The sequence below is a fragment of the Haplochromis burtoni genome, unplaced genomic scaffold (genome assembly GCF_018398535.1).
Source record: "Haplochromis burtoni strain Fernald_Lab_line unplaced genomic scaffold, NCSU_Asbu1 Contig_256, whole genome shotgun sequence".
Classification (NCBI taxonomy): domain Eukaryota; kingdom Metazoa; phylum Chordata; class Actinopteri; order Cichliformes; family Cichlidae; genus Haplochromis; species Haplochromis burtoni.
In genome coordinates, this window is record NW_024582617.1 from 459,650 (window position 1) to 485,631 (window position 25,982).

The 25,982-nt window shown below is 42.7% G+C and overlaps 1 protein-coding gene across 3 annotated transcripts; it reads left to right on the forward strand.

The window, feature by feature from the left end:
• Positions 1-1,664: 1,664 nt before the first annotated feature.
• On the forward strand, positions 1,665-25,821 carry mllt1a (MLLT1 super elongation complex subunit a). Of its 3 annotated transcripts, XM_042227345.1 has the most exons (13): positions 1,665-1,851; positions 6,616-8,893; positions 14,871-15,051; positions 15,629-15,711; positions 17,861-18,004; positions 19,526-19,651; positions 21,700-22,350; positions 22,570-22,660; positions 22,810-22,921; positions 23,482-23,581; positions 23,951-24,028; positions 24,976-25,047; positions 25,151-25,821. In XM_042227345.1, exons 2-13 carry the CDS (start codon positions 8,882-8,884, stop codon positions 25,274-25,276), a joined length of 1,776 nt encoding a protein of 591 aa, XP_042083279.1. In that variant the 5' UTR covers positions 1,665-1,851; positions 6,616-8,881; the 3' UTR covers positions 25,277-25,821. The 3 variants fall into 3 exon arrangements, with proteins under 3 accessions (XP_042083279.1, XP_014194300.1, XP_005938587.1); XM_014338814.2 differs by lacking the exon at positions 1,665-1,851 and having other exon boundaries at positions 2,269-8,893; XM_005938525.2 differs by lacking the exon at positions 1,665-1,851 and having other exon boundaries at positions 2,269-8,893; positions 23,951-24,019.
• The last annotated feature ends 161 nt before the right edge of the window (positions 25,822-25,982 follow it).

Genomic DNA, 25,982 nt, shown 5'->3' on the forward strand with positions numbered 1-25,982 from the left:
ATTAACCAGTCTGAAGCACAACCACACAGACAATAGGACAGAGAACATGCACGGATCAAAGGAAATGAAATATGAAAATAAAAACCCAAACAAAACCTTAATACAGCAGCACAGAAGTTGGTATCCTGAGAAACAACAATAATAATAATATGAAGTAATCACTGATTAAATTTGGGAAAAATATAATCCAGGGACGTGTGATGTTTATTAATCAGTCAAACCTGGAAAAAAAAATAACTTGGCTACAGTAGATAGAAATGAGGATAAGGAGTTTATTTTAAACTCACATATGGCACAGAAATATATTAGTCACCATTAGAATCCTGTACAAACGTATACAGATGTTGTAGAGGCTTTTATTACACCAGACTTTAATATAAAGAAGGCAAAAGGATCAATGATGGACTTTCAGTATACACAGGAAAATGGTTGCAATATTATTAGCTGTCCAGTGGGTTGAAGACACGAGACCATTAAGATCAGTAATTTGTTCAGATTCCAGTTCATCGTTAGTAAGTTTACAATGCAACCATGCAGAAAGTCGACCAGACATCTTAATAGAAACTCAACAAACACCATGCAGAGTAAACATAACGGGACTAATGATTAACTTTTGTATGGCCACCAGCATATTATAGTGTTAAGGGAAATGAAATGGCAGATAAGGCTGCAAAAAAGAGCCACTGGAAAAGGATTAGTGCAATTAATTATCAGCTGTAGTAGATCAATTAGAACAAAAAATAAAGGAGAGATTGCAAAAACAATGGGAGAAAGAAAGGAAAGAACGGTGGTTTTATAAAATCCAAAGGAAAACTGGAGAAATGAGAAACAATCATTTCACGTCTCAGATTTGGGCACGCTGGGATAAACGGAACACTTTTCATTTTAGGGAAACATGTGAATATGTGAGCGCTTTGCTGAGACAGTAGCTCATGTTATATTACACTGACAGGAGTGTGCGGAAGAAAGAGAAGACAACTGATTCAAAACCTAAATACAATCAAACTCAAACTAGATTTAATTGATTTGCTTAGAAATAACTGAAGTACTAAAAGCTATCGAGCAATATTTAACTAGCATGATAGGATCTAATCCTTAATCCTTAATCCTTAATCCTTACTTGTACAGCTGCTGTTATTGTGTATATATTTATTTATATTTAGATTTCTTCATACATTCTTATATAGTTCTATATTGTGTATTGTGTATTTTGTTGTACAGTTATTTTATTTTCAACTTTAATTTATATATTTTATCTTATTCTCCCAGTTAAATTTACCCTTCATTCTAATTTGTGTTGTACAGTTATTTCATTTTTAACCTTAATTTATATTTTATTCCTTCCTAGTTAAATTTACCCTTTTTAATTTTTCATATTTATTTCCTATCTTATTCATAGCCTTTTCCTTTTTTGTTTTCTTTAGGTCACGAGCAGTTGTCCAAGCATTTCACTACATATCGTACTGTGTATGACTGTGTACGTGACAAATAAAATTTGAATTTGAATTATTTTGAATTTAAGTGACAGTCTGGTCTGCTCTCCATACCAGTTGGTGGCGGTAATGCACGAACTCGTTGTTTGTCAACCGCCCATAAACACCAAGAAGAAGAACTTGATCTCCGGTTGGTGGCGCTAATATACCATAACCACACTGATAACGACGACGACGAAGAAGAGAATAATGGCTCGCTCTCTCTTGATTTCAACATCGTTTTTGTTTTGTTTTCTTATTTCTATTTCACCTATTCATAAATAACAGATATCAGTGGTTTTTATTATAATTTTGTCGTGTCATGTACACGAAGGGGAGCGAAAAACGGAGGCTGGGCAGATGCTCCACGAAGAAACAGGTAAACCTCAGTGGCTGCTGCTCAGTGTTACACAGGGAGCTGTGACACTGTAGTATATTTTAGTGTTTCTCGGTGGAAGAAGTTCCGGTTAGAAAGGGAAGGAAAGGTTTATATATATATATGTGTGTGTGTGTGTGTGTGTGTGTGTGTGTATCAGAGGACTTAATCTACGACGGCCAGTTCAAGGGAAGGTAAAAGACAGCCTAGTTATCATACCTTTACATCCACACATTTCTAGGCCAAAGTAAACATTTTATACACAAGGAAATAGATCTGTTACTTTAAGGCCACTTGAAAAATGACCAAAAAAACCTATTTTGCATGGTTGCAAGGTTCCAAGTAGAGCTTCAACATGCAACAAGAAGAAATGGGAGTGAGGCAAAACATTTTTTTGAGCAATTTATTGAAAACAACACTTAAACTGAAACAGGCTGTTTTACAGCTGATCAAACGTTTAGGACCACTTGCCTTTAAAAGGCCAAATCTGTGCAAAAATGGGGATTCATTGTCCTTTTCTGTCAGGCAGTCACACTGTCATGACGCTCTGATGGCTAAGGAAAAAAAACGTTCCCTTTTTAAACGTGGTCGGGTTGTTGAACTGCATAAGCAGGGTCTCTCACAGCACGCCATCGCTGCTGAGGTGGGATGCAGTAAGACTTTCATTTCTTAAATGATCCTGAGGGTTATGAAACAAAAACTCAAGTGGAAGACCCAAAAAAAGTCACCAGCACTGAGCCGGAGGATCCAACTGGCTGTCCGTCAAGACACTGGACGATCCTCGACCCACATTAAGGCTGTTACTGGCGCCGACTGCAGCCCCATAACAATCAGACTGAGACTGAAGGGCTTCAAAAACAAAAAAAAACGTCTTTAAAGGCCTCGTCTCCTTGAACGCCACCAGAGAACGCCAACGAGAGCACCAAGCATGGGACACTGAAAGGTGGAAGAAAGTTTAAGTGGTCTTAAACTTTTGATCAGGACTGTAGTACCACATGAAATACAGTCCTGATCATGATCATGTCTGTTTTTCATATCAACAATGGACAACAACAGTTACTTCAAGGCATTTAATAATGTAAAGTAACCCCTTACAAAATTAGAGATGGGAAACAGTGGGAAAGAAGAACTCCCTTTTTACAGGAAGAATCCTCCAGCAGAAGCTCAGGGAGGGATACATAACGTTACAACATCAGGACAAAATTCAGTTTCAAATGAGGTAAATTAATAGTTGTTGGTTTAATGTACAGTTTTTATGAAAATTTATTTTCCCCTTCTTTCACAAGCTGCTGCCAGCAGTTACAGATTTCTTTAGATGGTCAGTTTTATTAATGCATGTACTGCACATACACGACCTCTGAGTAGTTTTATAGCCATTTAGCAGCAGAGCTGTAAATAACGATGTAATTTTGCTACTTGCTGTTACTTAGTATTGATATTTCCTCACAGCAGAAGCTTTCCACTTAGTGTTATAGCACATTTCACACACCTACTACTCTCTATCAAAATCTAGTCAAAGTGCTAAAACCACAGTTATGTATCAGCAGATAATGATCATTTTACCAAACACAGACATTTTGCTGTTACTTTTATTGCTGTGCATATTAATGTGCTTAGCTCTCATATTCTGGATCGTACTAGATAATGTGCAAATCGATCTGAGAAGTTTGTGTTTTCAATTGATAAGAAGAGTTTATCTTACTACTTCTGCTGCATAACAGGAAAGAAAGACATAAGTTAGCACTGGATATTAGCCAAAGAAAAACATCATCTTTAATATCAGTGTAGCAGCATCAAGCTGTTTGTGTGTTTGCACAGAACAGTGAATGTTCGCCTGAGGAGTGAGTGCAAATCAGTTTGTCATTTGTGAATTTTGTCTACAGTTTCTTCAGCTTTTCATTTTCTAAAACTGAATTTCTCTTTCTGTGCGAGCTCCTGCGTTCTGCTCTCGTCATTAGTTGTGAAATGCTCGAGTGTTGCAACTTCATCAAAGGGAGTAATGCAGAAGTGACATGTCACTCAGTGTCACGCCTATTGGAACAATATGTGTACGGTAAAAACCCTACAATAATAGAGAGTGACTACATGCACTCTGAGATGCTAATCTTTCACAACCCCAACAGGAGGATTCGAGAGAAGTCTGATCAAAGCTGGTGAGGCTGAACGACACGGGCTAATCAACAGGACAGAAAACTGAATTTACACTAATCCAGTTCCTAGAGCAGGTCCCATGTATTTTCAAAAAACAAATGTGGCACAAAAGTGCCAAAAAGCACAAAATATCTAAGGACAAAATTGGAGTCACTGGGCGGGGCTACCACAGGAAATTCACCACTGATTGGCAGATGCAGTTACTATGTAACAATTGGCTCTCAGACCTGTCAAAATGTGGGCTAGTTCTGAAGACACACTGGCACCGTGTTGTTGGAAATGAGATATATGTGAGTGACTGTAGTCGGTCAGAAACAAATATTTTCTGTCTTCAGGTTGTTTGTAACAGAAATGCGCTCTCTCACTTTGAGATATTTATGGGGATAAAGTTGCATTAAAGCCCAGTCCAGACTGCTTGATGGCCCCGACAGAGGTTTATAATAATAATAATGATAATGAACTTTATTTATGAAGCACATTTAAAACCAAGGGTATGCCAAGGTGCTTAACAAGTAACATAGAGAATAAAAGGAAGATAATAGAAATGGGACCAAAGCAAGTACTAGGTATGCAAGAAAATAGCTGTCACTGATACATAGGAAAGCAGCAGATACAGAGCAAACAAGGAATTAAATGAGCATAAAAGTGCATCATATAAAATCATAACAGAAATGTTAACTAGAGGGAAAGGCAAGATTGAATAAGTGGGTTTTTAGTCGTGATTTAAACAGTGCAATAGAATCAGAGGCGCGGATATCAAGAGGATGGGTATTCCACAGTACCGGGGCAGAGAGAGCAAACGCACGGTCACCCCGGGACTTCAGCCGAGATCTGGGCTGGGTCAGAAATAGTTGAGTGGCAGATCTGAGTGTTCTAGCAGGAGTATGTGGCCTGAGAAGTTCACTAAGATAACTCAGCGCTAATCTATTAATAGTTTTGAATGTAAGGAGTAATATTTTAAATTGAGTACGGTACTTTATGGGTAGCCAGTGCAAGCCAGCTACAATAGAGCAAAATTTCCTGGTACCAGTCAAGAGGCGGGCTGCTGCATTTTGGACTGTTTGCAGTCTAAGAAGAAGAGAAGAGGGACGACCGTAGTGCAAGGAGTTACAATAATCCAACCTGGAGGTCACAAAAGCGTGAATAAGCTTCTCCAGGTCCTCGTGCGGAACATAATGCCTAGCCTTAGAGATAAGGCGCAGTTGGTGGAAGCTAGATCTCACTACAGCAGACACTTGCTTATCGAGTTTGAGCGAGCTATCCAGCAGTACACCCAAGTTACTGACATAGTCACAGGAAGAGCTAGCAAAGGGACCCAGGGCAGCACAGAGTTGGACACAAGGGATTTTACTGTTGAACACCACAGTCTCAGTCTTCTTATCGTTTAAAACGAGGGAATTACTCAGGAACCATTCTTTGACCTCCCACATGCATTCTTGAAAGTAGTGCATGGACACAGCAAGGTCGTCAGTAAGTTCAAAATAGATCTGTATGTCGTCGGCGTAACAGTGGAAGGCGATATTGTATTTTTCAAAGATTGCGCCTAGAGGGAGCAAATACAACGAGAAGAGAATAGGGCCTAAAACTGATCCTTGAGGTACACCGCAGCAGACCAGAGCGGAGGAAGTGGAGAAGGTGCCTAAGTTAACTGATAAGGATCTATCAGCGAGGTATGATTTAAACCAGTCGAGGGCAGTGCCTCTAATACCCACAGTGTGCTCAAGTCTTAATAATAAGATGTTATGGTCCAGCTCATCAAAAGCCAAAGAGAGGTCCAATAAAACTAGGATCATAGAGCGTCCAGTATCAGTAATTACAAGAATATCATTAAGAACTCTAACCAACGCTGTTTCAGTGCTATGCAATGGCTTAAAAGCAGATTGAAATTTCTCAGCAATATTGTTCGTGCCCAAGTACGCCTGGAGCTGGGAGAGAACTAGTCTCTCCAGGATGTTGGGCAAGAACGAAAGCTTAGAGATCGGTCTGTAATTTAAAAGGTCATAACAGTCAGAGTTTCTTTTTCTAAGAATCAGGTGGACTACAGCATGCTTAAAGGCCAAAGGAACACAGCCTGAGAGCAAGGAAAGGTTCATAAGAAATAGGATACTAGGTCCAATTACATCACAACAGTCCTTAGCTATGCGAGATGGAAGCATGTCAAGCACAGTATTGGTGTTATTCATTTGATTAACTAGCCGCTTAAGAGACAAAAGTGATGTCAATATAGCTTCAGAAACTCTTGTATAAATTATTGTACGAACCACACGTTATCTCAGTAGCAGATAAGGTGAGCAGCAGCCATCTTGGTTATTTACAAAAGATCCACAGCAGGGCTCCTCAGTGTATTTCCATCAAACCTGCCCTGTATTAGATGAATGTTTGTGATTGGCCTGACACAAACAGGGCTGTGTGGAAATGTGCAGACGGATGCCTTCTGCACGAGCTAAAGAAACATGAGCTCTCTTATTCATTTGGTTCCCAGGCTATATTTATTATCCCCCCCCCCCACCTTTTTTTTTTTAAATAAACAGTATAAGATATTGTTTTTGGTTGTGTGCGAATTTTTGTACGGAAATAAGTTTCCTGCCTAAAGAAAAATTGTGTTTGGTTTCTCAGATTGGCTCAAGTTCAGCTCACCAAAAGCCGGAAGCGATTTAATAAGGCACACACTAAATGGGAGTGGTGAGTGACTGGATCTGTTATGGCAGTGCCATTTAGAAGAAACCTCTCCTCGCTGCAGCCGTGTTGGTAATATCAGATAGAAAAATAAATAAATAAAAGCTCCTTAAATGCATGGTGACTTTTCTTTCCCCTGAAAGTTTTACTTCTATCTTTGCTGTTGTGAAATCCTCCTGTAAATTCAGGCTGCCATGTCTGCTCCTTATGTCTCTTTTAAGCCTTTTGTGGATCCGGATGTTCTCTTTATTGAGGAATCCACAAACAAAGCTGAGCAACCTGTTTATTTAAAAAGGCCCATGCTGTGTGTGAAATGTGTGCAACTTTGTCTTTGTGTCTCTTGCTAAATGTTCGTGATTGTTATTTAAACACTCCCTCTCCTCTTCCTCTGTTCACCACAGGGCAGACAGATAGACAACCACACACTTTCACAACTTACTTAAAGACTAATTTATTATTTTGTTTTGTTTTTTTCATTTCCAATAGCCAGTTTCCTGGGAAAATATTATATTTTCAACTGTGAATCACCAGATTTGTTGTATTTCTGTTCTGTGTACCAACACTGTTTGTTATTCATTTGTTACTCCTCTGTTCTGTTTTCTTGTCTCCCATCTCTAATCTGTTGCTCTAACATTTTTGTTCACCGCATCTTTCATTTCTCTCAAACACACACGTATCTATCCTTTCCATTCCAGGTTATTGGCTGTACTTGTCCTGCTGATTTAACTATAGTAAAACTCTGTTATCTGTAAATCTGGTGGGATTTTGTCTTTCACTGCATGTTGAAAAGGGGATTTTAAAGGTTGACATCTCAATATAAGCTGGACATGTCTGACAGCCTGGTCGTACTTCTTTTCCTCAAATTTGACTGAGAGGCAGGCTGGATCACTTTGAGCGGCAGGAGAAGGAGAAGGGGAGGCATCAAGCCAGTGAGAGAGTGGTGACCTTCTGTCACAGAGCTGAGGCCCGATAATCTCACATCAAAGTCTCAGCTCAGACTTGACTGCAATGGGCCCTAACTCCCTGAGTCTGTATAAAAGAAACATCTTCAATTAGAAGACATAGCGCTTTCTTTTCAGATGAAACTTTTGAAATGGAGCTAGTGCACCGAGCCAGTCGAGACATAGTCGTCTAAGCTCATTACAGCCACCTGGGGAGTTGGAGCTTTGGGCAAAATTAAGTTTATTCAGATATACCCTGGTGTATGTGGATAAACTTTTATCTTGATGACACATAAAAGTTTGTGCAACCATAAACTTCCTTTTTGAGTCTGCCCATGCTTCAGACACAGCAGGATAAGATTGCATCAGAACTGGCCATAAAGAAAAAAAACACAAAAAACAGGTTTTGCAGGCTTTAGCTGACATCAGTGACCTTTAAATGCTTGCTTTTTGCCAGTGCAGGAAGCGTTCGGGTCATTTAAAGCACTGTAACGCATTGCAAGTGAGGCAGTGCATTGAAAGTATTCTGCAAAGTCATAATACTCTGCGTGAATAGCAGCTCCTATACATATTCTGTATTTATTGGATTCATATTTAAGATTATTTTCAAATTGTTATTGAACTATCTGCCATATTTTAGACTCTTATTACATTTCCTAAATAAATGTGGTGTAAAAACACTCTATGTGTCTGTGTTTACTGACTTTCCAGTGGGTTAGATATGAAGCTGTAGTTTTTAATAGGGCAGTTTTTACAGGGCAGGCAAAGAAAGACATTTTTTAAATTTGTAAATATAAGAGGATTGTAAGAGTAAGATTAGGCTGATTGTTAGTGCCATCGATTTTGCGTTTAGGACAGGAAGAGAAATGGGTAAAATCTGAAACCCAATACGATCGAACCCCGATTAATCAATTAGCATGCTGTGCATTTTACAATTGAAACAGAGCTGTAGCCATTGGGACAGGCTCGCTGTCACTCCAGAGAACCACCAGAAAATGCTTTAATTGTATTTGCAGCTCGGGGACTGGCCCGCCTTTGGCGATCGCTGGTTGGCTCCTTTCAAGAGCGCTTCCATTTGCCGTTCTCCTATTGGCTGAGAGAGCTTTCTGTTTTGGTAGCCTGCCAGATGCCGTCTGCGAGGGGAGGGAGCCGTCTGCCTTCCGCTTTGGGCAGAAGGATAGACACACAATGAGTAGACGAGGCTGGGTAGAAGCTCCACTAACGCCGCTGTAAATATATCCATCATTCACTGAGGCCAGAGAAACATGGAGAACCAGGTAGAGTGGCTTTTGTGTCTCCCGATGCTATATGAACTTTTCAGGCTGTAAATGGCAGCAGGCTAAGCGCTGGCTGGTCAGGAATGAATCCTCTGTTCTGCTAGCCAGAAGAAAAAAATGCTCCTGCTGCTAATGAACTCGTAGTTGTTTGGCTCTGGAGCTATGCTAGCTGGGCACTCATACATCGGTATTTACCGCTAGCTGAGCTCAGTCTACTACACCATTCAGTCAGTACCGCTGCATAGCTCTAGCCACAGCCAGGCACACAAAGAGAGCTACAGCTACTGCTTTGCTGGCTTTAAACAGCACATGCACAACGTTAAACAGCACGAAGACCAGTTTCAAGTCGAGGTTTTGTACCGCCGAGCTAAGCTAATCTACCTATGAGGACAGTGTCGGCCGTTGGCTAAAAGCTAAGGAGTCGCTACAAGGCGCCGGGGGAGAGAAACCTGGAGAGGCGGGTGTTGTCTCCAGTGCCAGCGGCCTGAAACCTTAACATACAAAGCAAATAAAACCAGCAATCTGCGTACATCATGCAGTGTCTGCATTATTTGCCAGCACTTGGTTAATGTTTAATGGTCATCACCTTCGTGTGGCATGGTGAAAAACTGACAGGCTCCGTGTGTGGCAAATGTTGAGTCCAGTAAAGATTTGCTGCTTATTATAAAGCAGAGAATCCTCAGTATAAAACATAATTTTAAAGGCTGGTCTGTGAACTTTGTGATCTTGCAGTGTCGTGCCTCGACATTTTGTGCAATCCACATATAAATTTGCGCAGTTAAAATTTATGACACCATAAAAAGGTACCTAATTTATTTCACAGAAACAGAAAAGGGGCTAAACCAAATTACATATCTGCTAACTGTAAAGTAGATGCTGCTGAATGGGTTACTCTCAAAATGCCTGAGGCTATTCAGGACTTATTTCAGATGGCTAGGCCACACACACCCATGGAAAGTGGCTCAGCCACTTTCTTGGAACGGGTCTCCGCTCAGCTTTGGCCCCTTTGAAGTTTTAGTGCATCCAGAGGAAGTCTCCTGCTACAAGTTAAATGCTTTCTCTAGCTGTACTTGTGCTACGCATGTTACCTTTGTTACATAGGCAAGATTTGCAAATAGCTTTTCCAAACACTTTACACAAATATCACATGCACTGGCATTTCATGTGTACACATTCAAATTCTACCTTGATCAAGGGCACACCGATGTCATTTTGTAGTGTGTTCCCATTGAACGGAGTTGCTTTGTTCCTAAAAGTGTTTGCAGTGAGTATGTCTGGCCTCACTGATCCAAATGCACTTCAGAACACTGAGATATATTTGCAAGGTTGTTGGACTAGATCTCATTAGGTTTAAATTGCTCTTTCAGACTCAGAGAAGGATCAAGTTTAGACTAAAAATGGGGAATTCAATTTATTGCGTAGTCCAACATCATGACATTAGCAGCGGGATAGCAGCTTGATTAGTCATACAGCTTTCTGTGTGGACAGCAAAGGAGCCTCTTTTTTTCTCTTTTCTCGTGCTCTGATCTTTGTGGCATGAACGCTGCAGTTGAGATGACAGGATGAGTGGTCGTGCAGCTTTTCATAATCCTCACACGCTCGTTCGCACACCCCATTTCCAATGCTCACTTGTTTTCTTTGGGTGCTGCAGATAGGCTATTTGTGACTCCCCTGCGGCTCCCAGGGATTGACCATTTTCAAGTAACTGTTTCACCTCTATCCACGTTATCTCGTAGATTGTGCGGTACGGGGAAAGAGTTCAGCATCCCCACAAGACAACTGGTGTCGCGCGCTTGTTCGTCCCCTTTCAGGAAAACTTTCTGACTCTTATTTTAATCGTTCATTTGCTGGAAGAGATTAACACGGTCATGAGGGGTGTTATTTACATGGCAGCTGGGAGTTCATTGTTTTCATGGGAGCCAGTGTGTCTGCCAAAATTTGTATTTCCCCTCAATTGAAGCACTGTGTGAGTGAAAGAGAGAGGGGGCATGCACGCATCATTTCAATATTGGTGGCTTTGTGTTATTTATTTTTTTATCCCATGCTTTGGCTTTGATGGAAGTTAGCTGAATAACTGTGTCTCCACACGCCTGTTTGCCCAGCTTATTTTAGTAGAACTAAACTGAGACGCAGTTTGACACTCTGGTTCCTGTGTATCTGCACCAGTGTTGAGTTCATTTCGTGTCTTCATAATTCTGGCTTTTTGTTGTCATAAAGTTTAAACTGTTTAAATATTAGAGGAATTTTTTCCTTCTTTTTTTGTATATTCAAAATCATTTTGAATGTTGTGGTGAAATTTTCGTTGCTTCTCTGATTTGGTTTGGGACTGCTCATAGAGAGGAACATCTGAATATGTCACCTTAGATTTGGAAATGTGTAGACGACAGAGATTTAATAGCTTAATTTATCAATTAACAGCTGAAGAAAATAAATCTATAAACTAACTGATAATAAAATAGATGTTAATTGTAAACTTTCCTGCAACTGCACCAACAAAATGTGTTTAATGGAAGAGTACACTTCTTGTTTCATCGTGTTACGGCGTTATCGATAAATCGGCCGATTGTTTTCTTAAATGATGAGTCTGAAAATGATCCAGTCTAATAATCAAGGTAGTGGTGTCAGATGACTTGCAATGTTCAGCCATCACCCCACAAAAATATTCAGTTTATTGTCAAAACAAATGAGAAAATATTTCTCAATTCAGAAGGTGAAACAGGAGAATATTGATATGGACTCGAAAATGTTTTGATTGATCTTTTTAGTCGTCAAAAACTTGCACACTCATTTTTCTGACTATCAGCTAATTAACTGCTTACCTCGGGACGGGTTTCTCTGTCTCGTTCTCTTAATTCGTTTCATTATTATCATATTGCACGCACTCCTGGAGCCAATTGCTTTTTTTCTGTCAATTTTTTTCTGCTTAAAAATTGTGAGAAGAGATTTTTTTCCTCTGATTCTTCATTTTGCTAAAGGATCAATCATAATATCAGAGAATGAAGAAATCCTCAAATTCCCTTGTTTTAGTTTTTATTTATATTTAAATGTTTTTAAACTTTACCTGTTACTGAAATCACTTCATTTTAGCGCTCATTCTTTTTTGTGTGTTTCTGAAGCACAATCAGCATCTTCCTCTTTGGCTCGTTGTCATCCTGATTTTTATGTTTGCTTATCACAACCCTGATTTTTTAAAAAAAAAAAAATTTTTAAACCAGCTCCTCGGGGGGAGGGGGGCACTGATGATTGGAGGGAGTCCATGGCGGCTCGCTGTGGGTGTGGTGGAGTCTGGAGTTTAAGGGCATTACTGCCACAGAATGGCCGGGCAGAGCGCCAGGCGGGGAGGTGTATGTGCATGCCTGTTTGTGTGTGCGTGTTTGTGTGCGTTCGTGCTGGGGAGTGCCAGACCAGCTCATCTCAATCCTGTCCCCTCTAATCCCCCCGCTCGGTCCCAGCTCACGAGCTCCTCGGTGCAGGGGCCAAATCCCCACATTCTTCAGTCCTCCCCTGGACATAAAGTGCCTTTCTGTCCCCCGCCCGCCTCCACCCCTCGCTTCCCCTCCTGCGCTCTATCTCCACCAGCGCTGTGTCACTTGCGTGGCCCGCTGCTGTCATTGTTCTTGGCAGACAGTTGTGGCCCAACAACGCGACCCTCTTCTGGACAAACCTTTTGAGATTGTTCTGCTCGGGCACCTAATCACTCCCATTCCACTGGGAGCGTCCCTGCATGAGTCCGGCTTTGTTTCTGTCCGGCCCCTTTCCACTCGAGTGTCGAGTCCTAACACTCGAGAGATTCAGAGGTTTTGTTCAAGGTGGAATCGCGACCCAATGAATAATTGCTCCGTGGATTAATCTTACAACTGGCTTTGCTTATGTTTATTTCATAAGCTACCTCAGCTTGGAAGGTGTCTTTGCTGCTGTAATTTGTCACTGCCAGGGACCGGGATGCAGCCAATAGCACGGGGCTTTGACTTACAGTCATTATCGATTGTAATGCAGTTGATAATTGACTTAAAATCTGTAGACAGTTGTTATGATTAATAGCCGACTCTATAAAACAACTGAAGTAAAGGTAAGCGGGTTTTAAGGTTTAAAGGTCACGGTGACGTCATCGCCCCAAAAATGAAAGATTTCCAGTTTTAATCGTATTTAATGGTTTTGCAGTTGGATGCAATGTTTTCAGGCCCAAAGCAAAAGCTGTTGTTTAGCCAAGTGTCGGAAACCCAGAGATTCATTATGATGTTACAGAAACATGGGAACAGCACAGAGGAGAGATGGCCGACAAAGTCTGGCTGTAGTTGTTAAACTGACTGAAAGTCTTTGCTGTGTTCAGTGATGCTGAGTTTTATTAAGCTATTAAACTATTTGTTAGTAAAATATAAAAATGAATGAACTATTCCATTAGTATTTATTTCCTCTTTATTTGCTAGCAGGGTACTTTAGTGTAAGCTAGTACTGAATGATGTTAAAGGCAAAAAAAATCTGAGTATGTCAAACCAACTTAAAACTGTGTGAGCTGTTTTTGTTTTCTTCTTCTTAATCATTAATCGAGCAGTTTAGCGGTTAGCACATTCACCTTGCATGTGAAAAAAAAAAGTGTGGTTTGAGTCTGGGAGGCTACACAAACCCAGCCTCAGGGGTCACGACCTTAGTGCCTGTCCCAAGCCTGGATAAATGGGAGGACTGGATCAGGAAGGTCATTCGGTGTAAATCAGGCCCAATCACACGTGCAGATGTCTCTCTGTGGTGATACGTTCAGAAATAAAGGTGCTGCCAAAAGCACCTTCTCCTTTATCATAAATCTGTGATATCAATCCTTAGAAACCCCTGCCTCAGATCTAATGCAAAGAAGGGCGTTCCTTTCATCCTCAGATCTTTCTTCATAAGAACAGATAAACTACCGCAGATTTGTTTTAAAATTAATTTTAATTTGTGGGTCACATAGTGGTGCATTTAATGCTGTCACCTCCTGAGTTTGAACCCCCGGCCAGCTGGGGGTCTTTCTGTGTGGAGCATGTACCCGTGTGCCTGCGTAGTCCAAAGACATGCATGATTGGTTAATCAGTGATTCTGAAATAGATCTAAGTGTGATTATGAGTCTGTTATCTCTGCAATAGACTGTCGCGGGCGTACTGGACAGCGGTTAAGAAATATGGATGGACGGACAGATATTATTTGAGTTGGCCTCACTTTTCCAGCACAGATGACATTTAACAAGCTTCTTAAATGAGTTGGGTCCAAATCAAAAGATGGTTAGTCCTCTAACAAGACAATGGAAAATGTCTGCTCAGCGTTTATGTATTTATTTTTTCACCTTTTCGCTGACTCCGAAAACCGAAAACAAGAAAGTTGCATAGAAAATAAAGTGCTGATTATTAGTTGGTTGCAAACTAGGAGGTTTATCCTGTCTGTGTCCTGTGTTGTATAGATTTAAAGCCCCTTGACTTTGGCTGATGAATAAAAACTGACCTGAGTATTGCCTGGAAATGTAGGCAGAAGCCAGTAAAGTTCAGGTTGCTTTCATCCCATAAAAATCTCAAGGGATTAATTTTCTGTGCTTTTCTCACTTCTACGTGACAAAATGTCAGTATGAGTTTCTCAATCTCTTAAATCTGTGTTTTGTTTTTTTACAATACCTGAAATTATGGTTTTGCTCCCATGCCACAGCTTGTCCTTTATCATGTCTTCCTTCTCTCACCCCAACCAATCACAGCAGATGGCTCCGCCCCTCCCTGAGCCTGGTTCTGCCAGAGGTTTCTTCCTGTTAAAAGGGAGTTTTTCCTTCCCACTGTCGCCAAAGTGCTGCTCATAGGGGGTCATATGATTGTTGGGTTTTTCTTTGTATCTATTATTGTAGGATCTACTGTACAATATAAAGCGCCTTGAGGCGACTGTTGTTGTGATTTGGCGCTGTGTAAATAAAACTGAATTGAACGCCTTCATTCTTGGTATTTAAAGTACTCTGTCTGTCTCTTTTCAGTGCACTGTGCAGGTAAAACTAGAGTTGGGCCACCGAGCTCAGCTAAGGAAGAAGGTGACATCAGAAGGCTTCACCCACGACTGGATGGTGTTTGTCCGAGGCCCAGAGACTGGTGACATCCAGCACTTTGTAGAGAAGGTTGTCTTCCGCCTGCACGAGAGCTTCCCCAAACCCAAGAGAGGTAGGACAGAGCAATAACGACATGCAAACATTCACACAACCACACATTTTCATTCTCTGCCAGTTTATTTTAAAATCTCACACAGTGAAAACAGCCGGTGATTTAAAAGCAAAGGCACCGAATCATTGAGAGGGAAACGGTTTTGTTTTTCACTCCTTTTTGTGATTTTATACAGATGACACATTTCTTCCTGTTACATATGACACGTGAGAAATTGATCAGATTTCTAAATGTTGAAATGAGGTTGTTTGTTGGAGGTCAGAGTGAGGGCAGGCAGCACAAAGATAAACTGTACCGCTGTGACAGCCCAGTAGGAATATTGTTGTAATTTTCTCTTTACGCCAATAATGAGTCCACTATCATTTAATGCTAAAAACACGCAATCCTATCAGAATAAAAGCATGCTTCTCACTAGTTTGTGCCGCCGTTTTGTTTTTGCCGTTTTGTTTTTGCATCTCTTTAAATTAAGTAATGTGAAAATATCCGGGCATATTGTGATCTCGACAGAGTTTGTTATAGTCGGTGGTTTATTTATTTTCTTTATTGGGGGTTAAAAAACATATTTGTCTCTCTGCAGTATGCAAGGAGCCTCCGTACAAAGTGGAGGAGTCGGGCTACGCAGGTTTCCTCATGCCTATTGAGGTTTACTTCAAGAACAAGGTGAGAATACCTGAATGCATTAGAAAATGTTCATTTTTACACGTAGCTGAGCTAAAATGGTTAAAACAGGAAAAAGCAGAGAGAAAAATCTGTGATGCTCTGCAGAGATCTGCAGGAAAACTGGGGGGGAGGTAAAAAAATCACTGACCGCTGCAAATAACGACACAATCACCTCCCTTAGAGATGCATCTCAGTCTGAATGGGACTTAAGGCTGCCTTTACACTCTCACAGGAATGCAGCATATAAGGAGAAATCAGGCTTTTCCAGCAATACTCATGTTAATCGGGTTAACTCCTTAACTTGATAGAGAAAACTGGGTTTCCCTTTTACTTGATGTGCACTTAATCAAGTTACCGTCTAAACCAGGAGTAATGCAATTACTTGTGGCCGTATAAAGGCAGTGATGGTTCAGAACCTCTGGTGGAAAAATATGTACACTATAAATCAGAAGTATCAGCTCTCAATAATCACATAATTGACTAATTAAAGGCTGGGCTACTTTCTATCCTCTTATGGAAAATCTAAGGTAGACGTTAGAAAGATTAGACTGGAAGCAGAGCCCCCCAAAGCTGAGTAACCAGTGATTACTGGCAAGCAATTATCAAACCTGTAGTTTATTAAACTAAGTTAAGTACGCCTGTGATTTCCACTTAGATCGGCTGCACACGCGTGATTATAAGATGAGCCATTCTGGACTTGTTAGCCGTGTCTTTCTGCACGTCTAGATCATGGCTCCACATGACAAAGTGTTGCTGGAGGATTTGAAGTCATCATGGGATGAAAGCTTTTAATCAATAGTTCTATTAAAGAGCCTCAGGACAGCTAATCAGATCAGATTTGTGGTGGCTGTCCTCTTAAAATGGCATCATGGGTGCTCTGAGAGTTTGCACAGATCCGACCTGCATATAAACAACATGTCATTAAAAACTGCCAAAATAGCCTTTGCATGAAGAGAGATGCGGCGAATATTTGGAGCACTAGATAAATTTGTTCGGTCATATCTAGAACCACAGTGTGTGCACTCTGACTGAAGCGTGGGCTGGGCGTGTGATTACAGGTGACTGCACAAGTGCAAAGGCGTTAGGAAGGTGACGTTTATGGATGGTATTATTATTTGCTGCAGACGTACCAAAACACTGCTGGATGACTCTCGGCCTCCAGGAGCTCGTAAGAAGGAATATCCCCGATGGCGATGCAGAGCCTGCTCTCAGAGTACCCGAGTGTGCTAGCTGACACTTTTAAAATATTTTACAGGGAAAAGCAACGATGTCTTTAAAGGCAGGCAAAAAGTAACTAGAGTAATGAAAGGTGTGCTGACATCTGGTGCATTGAATCGCGTTTGTTGTGGCTCCATTTGTGATATAGTAACTCGAAACTGTCGGTTTTTAATTTGACATAAGGGCAGATATCTTACTCTTGTACTTTAAAGTAATGCGATTACCTGAATGTTAAATGATTCAAATCTGTAGCACCTTAAAGTGATGTTGCAGCAGAGTGCGCTCCTGTGGTAAGCCGTGTTATAGGATCCGTTTCACTTTAGGAGAAATGCTCGTATGCAGTCCTGTGTTAGTGAAAGGCTCGTCTGGTGTGGAAACAGTTGTTTCTATTAGTCACAGCACCGGCATCTTTATGTCAGCCATTGAGAAGAACGATGGAGGAACCGCTCTGCTTGCATTACGATACAGGGCCTGTGCACATTAGTGTGCCATCATCTTCTGTAGTCCTTTGTAATGTTAAACCTTTGAACTGCTTCCAAAATTGCAACATCCTCCTTTTAAGTGCGAGTAGCTTCTGCAAACAATGAGACGAATCTGTCAGGATGATCCAGAAAAGACTTGAAGGAAAGTGAAGAGGAAAGTAAATATTAGCGACCATTAAGCCATCATCGCGGTTACTTAAAAAACTTTATAAAGTCTTTGAAGAGTGACCTAATGCATGTGCCTGTGTCGCTCCGCTCCGCCGCTGTACAGCTTCCCTCAGGAATGTTTCTTATCAGTGCTCCAGCTCCAGCATTGTGTCTGTTCTGTTGACTTTCCGGGTTGACGGTGCAGTCATTCAGCTTTTATTGTGCGTTGTGAAATGTCTATGACTGAGTGCCACACGTGCTGTGTAAGGACTTTTAAAACCTTCATTCTTCTCCCTGTTCAGGAGGAGCCCAAAAAAGTGTGTTTCAACTACGACCTTTTCCTTAACTTGGAGGGCAACCCACCAGTCAACCACCTGCGCTGTGAGAAGCTCACCTTCAACAACCCCACCAAAGAATTCAGGAGAAAGCTGATCAAAGCTGGAGGGGTGAGGCTGCCTGACACTTTGGCTCGTAGCCAGGCTGACTGACTGAGAGCTAAATGGCTGATCAAAGTGAATATCAGACGCTAATAGTAGCGAGTGCGGCACACTGTATTTTAGCGTTAACGTGGGAGGAGTCGTTGGCTCGAAGTGTTTTTTTTCCTGTTCTCGACTCCCATTTTAATCCTTTAAGAGCCGCAGATAACCCGCATTGAGGAGATCACTTAAAGTCTTAAAAAGCATTGATTTACGTTAAAAAGGGGTCTTAGAAGGAATTAAACCCTGAGATTTCACTTTGAAAAGTATGTTTCTTCTTCTTTGTGCTCATTTTGTGTGTGTGTGAGAGAGATCGGGAGCTGCTGGGATGTTACACACTCCTTTGCCCGAACGCTAAATAGGGGATTGTGTGAACACGAGGACGCTGAATCGGTTTAGTCAGCACTGCGGCTGATAAATAAGAAAGTGTGACTTTTATCAAAACCTTGTGTAAACTTAAATAATCCTCATATGCTGTAAATTGTTACGTTGTTACATTATTTGAATCAATTCTATAGTTTGAAAATGCTGCTGTGTTACTGATCAAATAGCTTTTGACTTTTGTGTCCCTGCTGTTTGCCCCTTTGGCTAATGAAGGGATTTTTATACAGTTTAAAAATATCTTTAATTTGGCTGAATAATGTGATCCTGTTTAGGTGACCTCACGTCAGAGATTCATTTTAACCTCCTAAGAACCGAACTCTTTCATAGCATTTTTAATTTCTTTTTGCTGTTTGGGCTGATTGAGACCTGATGGATGTAAAAACAAAGAATTACATGATTATTTTTTATTTATTTACCTGATTTTTGTTTCTGCATATTTAAAATTGTGTCCTAGGACAGTGGTGTCCAACTCCAGGCCTCAAGGGCCGGAGTCCTGCAGGTTTTAGATGTGTCCTTGATCCAACACAGCTGATTTAAAGGCTAAATGACCTCCTCCACATGTCTTGAAGTTCTCCAGAGGCCCAGTAATGAACTAATCATGTGATTCAGGTGTGTCGACCCAGGGTGAGATCTAAAACCTGCAGGACCCCGGCCCTCGAGGCCTGGAGTTGGACACCCCTGTCCTAGGAGGTTAATGTAACTCCATGGTGTAGATGTGTAAATGCTGTAGTAGCCATTAACCTCCGAGCCCAGAGTAGCTGTACATTTAAGGTGCTGCACACTATGAACACTCAGTTCATTGGAAATTGATCAAACTTGAGCTGCAGGAAGTGAGGACAGTCTTTATCAGCTTTGCTTTTCGCTGTTTCTGTATCTCGGCTGCTGCAGCGCGTCTTCCTCAGTATATGCTTCTTTAATACATTTTTATTTGCACATAAAATAAAATTCATCTATGATACATTTCTTATCTTTTATACTGATTCGGTTTGATTTTCTTTCCAAACTCACGTATAAAGCCCACTTATAAATCTATCGGGGAAAATGAACATGTGTTTTGCTTCAGTTCTCAGAGCTTGCACCTATTAAAGCCTCTTTTTTGAATTTCAGGTGTTGGTGGTCCCTGAGGGGGCGGAGGCCATGTCAAGGCCAAGCCCAGACTACCCCATGCTCCCCACCATCCCCCTCTCTGCCTTCTCAGACCCCAAGAAGACCAAGACCTCTCACGTGTCAAAGGTTGGTGAAGACATGATCCCGCTAGACCGTTTTATTTTCTCTTTGCACCTCTCTCATTCATCTTAAATTTGTAATCTGCTTTATTGGTCAACTCCAACGATTGCATTTTCTAAAAACACACACACTGTCTGGGTAAAAGACATTAACAAAATCATTAAATCAGCCTTCAAAACAGCCTGACTCAGACTTCTAATCACTACCAGCTGTTTTTGAGCATCTGTATGCAGAATTACTCAGCCTGCCAGGAAAGGAGGGATATCAGAAGAAAACGGGAAACTGATCCCTTTACGTTTACTCTGCCAGCTCACAGGCCAGCACAGAACTGACCTGGTACGGTCTTTCTTAAAAGTGGGGCAGGAGATTGTCTTTCTAAGTCTATTCCTTCTCTCTTGATAAAATAAGGAGCTGATAAAGTGATAACAGGCCCCTGTGTTCTTCTCGTACGCAGTCATTTGTTAAAGCCTCACCATTGTGGCACGCGTGCAAACGAATGTCCGTCTTTATTTCGACATAGAAATGCGCGTTTCATCAGTCCCATGATTATCGTGGCATGAGTGGATGTTTGCTGAGCACCAGCTCGAGCTGGAATGGTTTCATCCAGCTGTGTCCATCTGCTGACACGGAAAAACTCGGCGCAGGAAGTCTCCGAAGACGCACTTTTTCTCCAGTTTTTTAACAGTATGATAAAAGCTCTAATGTGCGCATCAACTTTAATAGTGTCACTTTGAAAAAGCTGTAAAACTGTTTGCTGATAAGTGGGCGCTGCCTGCCAGAGCTCTATTAAAAGCCGCTCTGGTGACTGTGGCGCGTTTGTTTGCACATTTGCATTTTTATGCCTCCGTGCCAGTGACAGCTGTGGCTGAGGAAATGTGCTTCGGGGTTGACGATGTGTTTTTCTGCCCCATTCTCACGACCGATGTCTCAGCAGCTCTTTGAGGAATATTATTCACGTTTGGCACAAAGTCAGGAATTGGTTAGTATCTGCTGGTCAGAGTCACTTATACACCTTTTCGGTTATTTGTTGAGATCAGACAGAAATGTCAGCTTGTTGCACTCGGACTGGTTTTCCCTTCACCACTCAGTAGTGATGAACTTATGTGGGGTCAGAAGTTTGAAAGAAACCTGAAAATTATCACCTTAAAACTGATGGCTTGACCAGTGATCCCAGCTGGACTCGCTCTGCTTGGCGTGCCCAGTGCCCACTAAGTATTTCAGCAGCACCTGACGATACGCAGCACTGTTGAGGTTGTTGAGACCTGTGTCTCTCACCTCCTCTCTCTTCATACTTTGCTTCCTAATCTATAAAATTATTAATAAACTTGGTCTGAGAATTGTTAGGATTTTGCAGTGCACGACAGTCTTCTACTGAAGACTGCTGTACGGTGTGGAAGTGTGACGTCAACGGTAACGCCATCTGCAATTGGTCTTGCAGGGAGCAACCTAAACAAGTAGAAACCCTGCTAAAGGTGGTCCAGAGCTGCACGAGTCAAACCTGGAAATGTTGGAGGTTGTGGGGGGCGGCGGCTAATGTTGTTTCCGAAGCTCACTAGAAACGGAGCCATCGTTGATTTTCCGTACGCTTCGTCTGCTGCGACAAATCACGTATCACATTTGTCCAGCACCATCAATACGTTTCAGTGCGTTTCACGCTGATCGGATTCCAGCGACGCTAACGACATTCCCATCAGCAGCAGCTCCACATAGCCTTGCTTGTTAACAGTTACAGCTAGCTAATAGAATCAGCTAAGATCTCGAGCCTATTAAAGACCAAGATGCTGGGACTGGAACTGAGGATGTCCTCATTCAGCTCTGAGCGATGGTGAGCTTCATACAGCTGTTAGGCAGATGTTATTCTGTTTACTAATTACTGAGACAGTCACATGTAATGTGATTACATGCCAGACTGGAAAGGCTTGATTTGGGAATCTTGGGAGGACACGGTGCGTTTGTACTCGAGGCAGCTGAGCTGATATTCTGTTTGTGGCTGTTTGAGCCAAATGGTCGAGGAGAAGAGTCGATGATGATGATGATGTTGTTTCTCTCTCTAGGAACCCAGCAAAGAAGGAAGTGGAGGCAGCAGCAAAGGACCCAAACCACACAAGTTAACCAAGGAGCACCGAGAGCGGCCACGCAAGGACTCTGAGAGCAAAGCCGCTTCAAAAGGAGACAACGATAGAGACGGAAGCAGCAAGCCTGGCCGCGATCCTTCCTCTTCCTCTTCTTCAAAAAAGCCGTCAGACATCAAAGTGAAAGATGAAGTAAAGGTCCTCCCCAAGGCGGCCTTCAAGGAGCCTAAAATCACACTGAAGGACTCAAAGATGGAGGGAATGTCTCCGAAAGGAGGGGGGGCCGGTAGCGGCGGAGGAGGCGGGGGAGGAGGTGGCGGAGGGCCGCCGGAGCCCAAAGCACCGGGGAAACGACCGTCCACGGTGGAGTCTCCCAAACCGAGCGCTAAGAAGCAGAAGAAGGCCAGCTCCGAGGGGCCGAAGGGGCCCACCGGCAGCGGGGCCTTCACAGGAACCTCCCCCCGTGTATCGTCCTCGTCCGCAGCAAACCAGTCGTACGCTGAGAAGAAGCCTCCGAAGGAGAAGGGTCGCTGGTTCCCAAGCAAAAACGACACGCAGGAACTGAAAGAGGCCAAGAAACTACAAGACTCAGAAGAGTCGAATTCAGAGGATGAAGCATCGTCAAAATCAGAGGTAGGAGGACGAGACGGTCGCTTCAGTCAAGCTTTGAAACGGGAAAATGTTTGATGTGAAAAATTCGTTAGTTTCTCTTGAACAGACTGAGGTCTTACCCGTCCATTTAAAAGAAAAAACAATGCATCATTACATCGTGAGCCCATCTGATACTCGGTCCCATGAGTGTCGTTGTTGTGTCTTCATGGACTCGTTGATCTCTCCTCCTTCTCTTTACAGCCGTCGGTTCCCTCCAGTCCTTCCACTCAAAGCTCCAGTTCAGATTCCAGTTCAGACTCTGACTTTGAGCCGGGACAGAAACAAGGACAAGGTACGGTTCTGTCAACTACGACCCATTTCACATAAAAATAGAATTTCATTGGATACGATTATTTAATTTAATGAGCAAATTTAGACCTTATACAAATTTTGGGTGCTGAGAATGACGGAAGATGATGGTTTGTGTGACTCGTCGCTCAGGCCCCCTGCGATCCATGGTGGAGGAGATCCAGTCTGAAGAGTCCGATGATGATGACTCCACCTCAGAGGAAGAAACGCCCATCAAAACCAACCCGCCTAACCGCGACTCTCGGTCAGTCCCCCAAAACACATCCACTCTTTGCACTGTCACGCTTTCCTACACAGAAATCGGTGACAGAAACATGCACATCAGTGAAGAAGTCATTATCAGTCAGCTTACATGTGTGACACGCTAGTGGGAAAGTCATGGTATGTATGTTAATGCTTGATGTTTCAATTCCATTAAACAAATACTAATGTTTTGGGCTTTTTAATGCTTTTTAAAGTATTTTTATCCTGTAAAAAAGGAGAAATAAAGCTGTGAATATGCACTGTGTCTATGGGAGAATATAAGCTGCACAATATGCATCAAACAAGTCAAAGTTGGAGCGTATTAACTGATCATTTTTCCCTTTTTATAGTTGTGCTGAGTAGCTACATGTGCAAAAAGCGTTACTGTAGTCTAATAACAGGCTGTCATATCTCGACCTGTCTGCCCACCTAACCTTCTCTTGTTGTTAGAAGGCAAATTCTACTCGAGGGTTAACTCTGCTTACAATGGACAGTAGGTGCACGCGAGGCCTGTGTGTGTGCATGTCATTGACCTCTGACCTCGCCCTGTACCCCTGTCAGACTCAGCCTGGACAGCGAGAGCGACAGCAGCGACGGCTCCCACCGCCCCAGTCGAGACCCCGCCCCGCCCCCACAGAAACACAGCTCCTCCAATAACAAAGTGAGTCACAGACCTCACTCTGCTGCACACTTTATTAACGAGTCGTCTCATTAGAATAATCTCATTACTTGTGTCGTGTGTTTGGTTCGCACTCACTGTGGGACGAGCGGTTTGCAGTACAAGCTGTGAGTTTATTGCTTTTCTGGGGATTTCATTCTGTATGTGTGAGTTTAGTATAGATGTCGACCATAATTCAGGCCGTGTGTTTAAGGGTGATGCTTAAAGCGGTCTGTAGCCATTCACCTGGCTCGCACTTGCATTCCTGCTCCTTTTTTGCAGGTGGTCTCATCACTGCCTCTCTATCAGTATGCCCCCCCCCCCACCCTCTCTTACCATCTTTTACATTTTTCTGTTGTCTCTGAACTGCAGGTGTCTGTCCGAAAAAGCCCAGATTCCTCGTTTCGCTCGGAGAAGGTGATGAAGAAGGGATACGACAAGGTAGGAAGGGTAAATCAAACTTTTTATGCCTTAACCTCACACACACACACGAGGCTTTCAGACAGCGTTCGGGGGCCACATTAATGGATTCAAGATGCAGTAATGACCAGTAAATTCATCCAGCTATGCAGACTGACTCTGGCCTTTGAACCTATAAACACATCTTTCTTCTTTCTTCGATGATTAAAGTCATGTTTAAGTAGCGTTTGGTAAACTAATCTTTATTTTGCTGGAAGAGTCCAAAACTTCAGTCCCTCTAAACATGTTATGGTGTCAGTCAAAGAGAAATCCATGTCCAGCACCAACAGATTAATGTTTTTGTCTCTTTGAGTTACTAACTTCACGATGTTGATCAGACTCGTGTTTTTCTCATGATGGTAGTTATTTATTTATTGCCCCGGCTGCTGTATCTTTGTGCTTCTTACACCGCTGAAGATTTGGGACCAGATCTTCCAGATGTTGCTCCGTGAAGTATGAGAGTCTAAAACCTGCAAATGCTGCATTTAAAAGCCCCCAAAATCTGGAGAACACATGCGACCCTTTATAGATTCCCCCGTGAAGATTTATTGGCTGAGGTGGTGACTGGACCCCCATCAGCACCTCATTTAGACTAAACGTCTAAAAGCAGAAGAGATTCTTTGTTCCTGCTGTTACCTCCTGCTGGGATCGATTACCACAAAGCTAAGATGGAACATACTGATCGGTTGATAACGACAGAACTGATGCGTCTAGTCTCTGAATCAGTTTGGAGTTCCCAGTTTTCCCAGATGGTTCGTCTCGTGTATGTCATGCATGTGTCCTTTATCTCCCCGATGTCGAAGAAAAATCTCTAGAGTCACCATTTTGTGCTGACAGAGTAGGAAGACTCTTAAACACTTTATTATCATTATTATTATTATTTTTAAACTCCTTGGACTTTATCCTCTCCTCTTTTTCCCTCCTGTCCCATGGAGCAGGCCTACACAGAAGAACTGGTGGACCTCCACCGCAGACTGATGGCATTAAGGGAGCGTAACGTCCTGCAGCAGGTGTGTGCTCGTGCCAAAGCTAAATCACCCTGTGATGCTCTGATTCTGTGAGCGTACGGTGCTAACGGTTGCCGTGACGTTAACTGATCTTCCTCTCTCTCAGATCGTCAACCTGATCGAGGAGACGGGCCATTTCAATGTGACCAACACCACCTTTGACTTTGACCTCTTTTCACTGGACGAGTCCACCGTCCGCAAACTACAGAGCTACCTGGAGGCGACCACGTGACAGGAAGTGGAAGCCGGCCCGCGGATGGCGGAGGCGGCCTCGCCGCTGCGTCTGCTCTTTCGAGAGGAGACGGGTAGCCGGATCTGTCGCAGCTCTTTCGTGGGACTGACTGAACCTTCGAACAAGCACACACGAAGACACAACTCCACCACCTACGCTCGACGCCGGGGAGAGAACTGGAGGAGGAGCAGCGGGAGGCGTGGAAGGAGACGCCGGAGCGGCAGAACTCCGTCTGCAGTCAGGATTTTCACTACCCATCTCTCGTCTCGAGTCCGTGCAGTGGTGTGGAATTCACCCCACAACCCCTCCTCCACCCTCCTGCACCCTCATTGCTCCCGCCTCTGCAAACCTAATACTTCCCCCTCCTCCTCTTCCTCCTCTACATGCACACTCCTTACTCGGCAGAACACTCCGATTCTTCCCCCCCACCCCCGTTGTCAGCTGGAGCTCATTTCTCTCTCGACATACTCTTGAGGTGTGTGTGTGTGTGTGTGTGTGTGTGTGTGTGTGTGTGTGTGTGTGTGTGTGTGTGTGTGTGTGTGTGTGTGTGTGTGTGCAAGCACTATTTTCCCTAGTGTTCCAAACAAGGCAAGAGGATGCAGCATATAACAAATGAAAGGCAGTGAAATGGACAAAATGACATCAAGTGTCTTTTATTGGCTTTGGGCCATGTAACTCAAACCACTTGTTGGGGGGAAAGGGTGTG

Bases quoted from the DNA above. Each gene is read 5' to 3' on its own strand.
- mllt1a (XM_042227345.1), top strand. The intron at 22,351-22,569 runs GTAGGAGGACGA...TTCTCTTTACAG, and splicing joins AAGCATCGTCAAAATCAGAG to CCGTCGGTTCCCTCCAGTCC. The intron at 25,048-25,150 runs GTGTGTGCTCGT...CCTCTCTCTCAG, and splicing joins AGCGTAACGTCCTGCAGCAG to ATCGTCAACCTGATCGAGGA.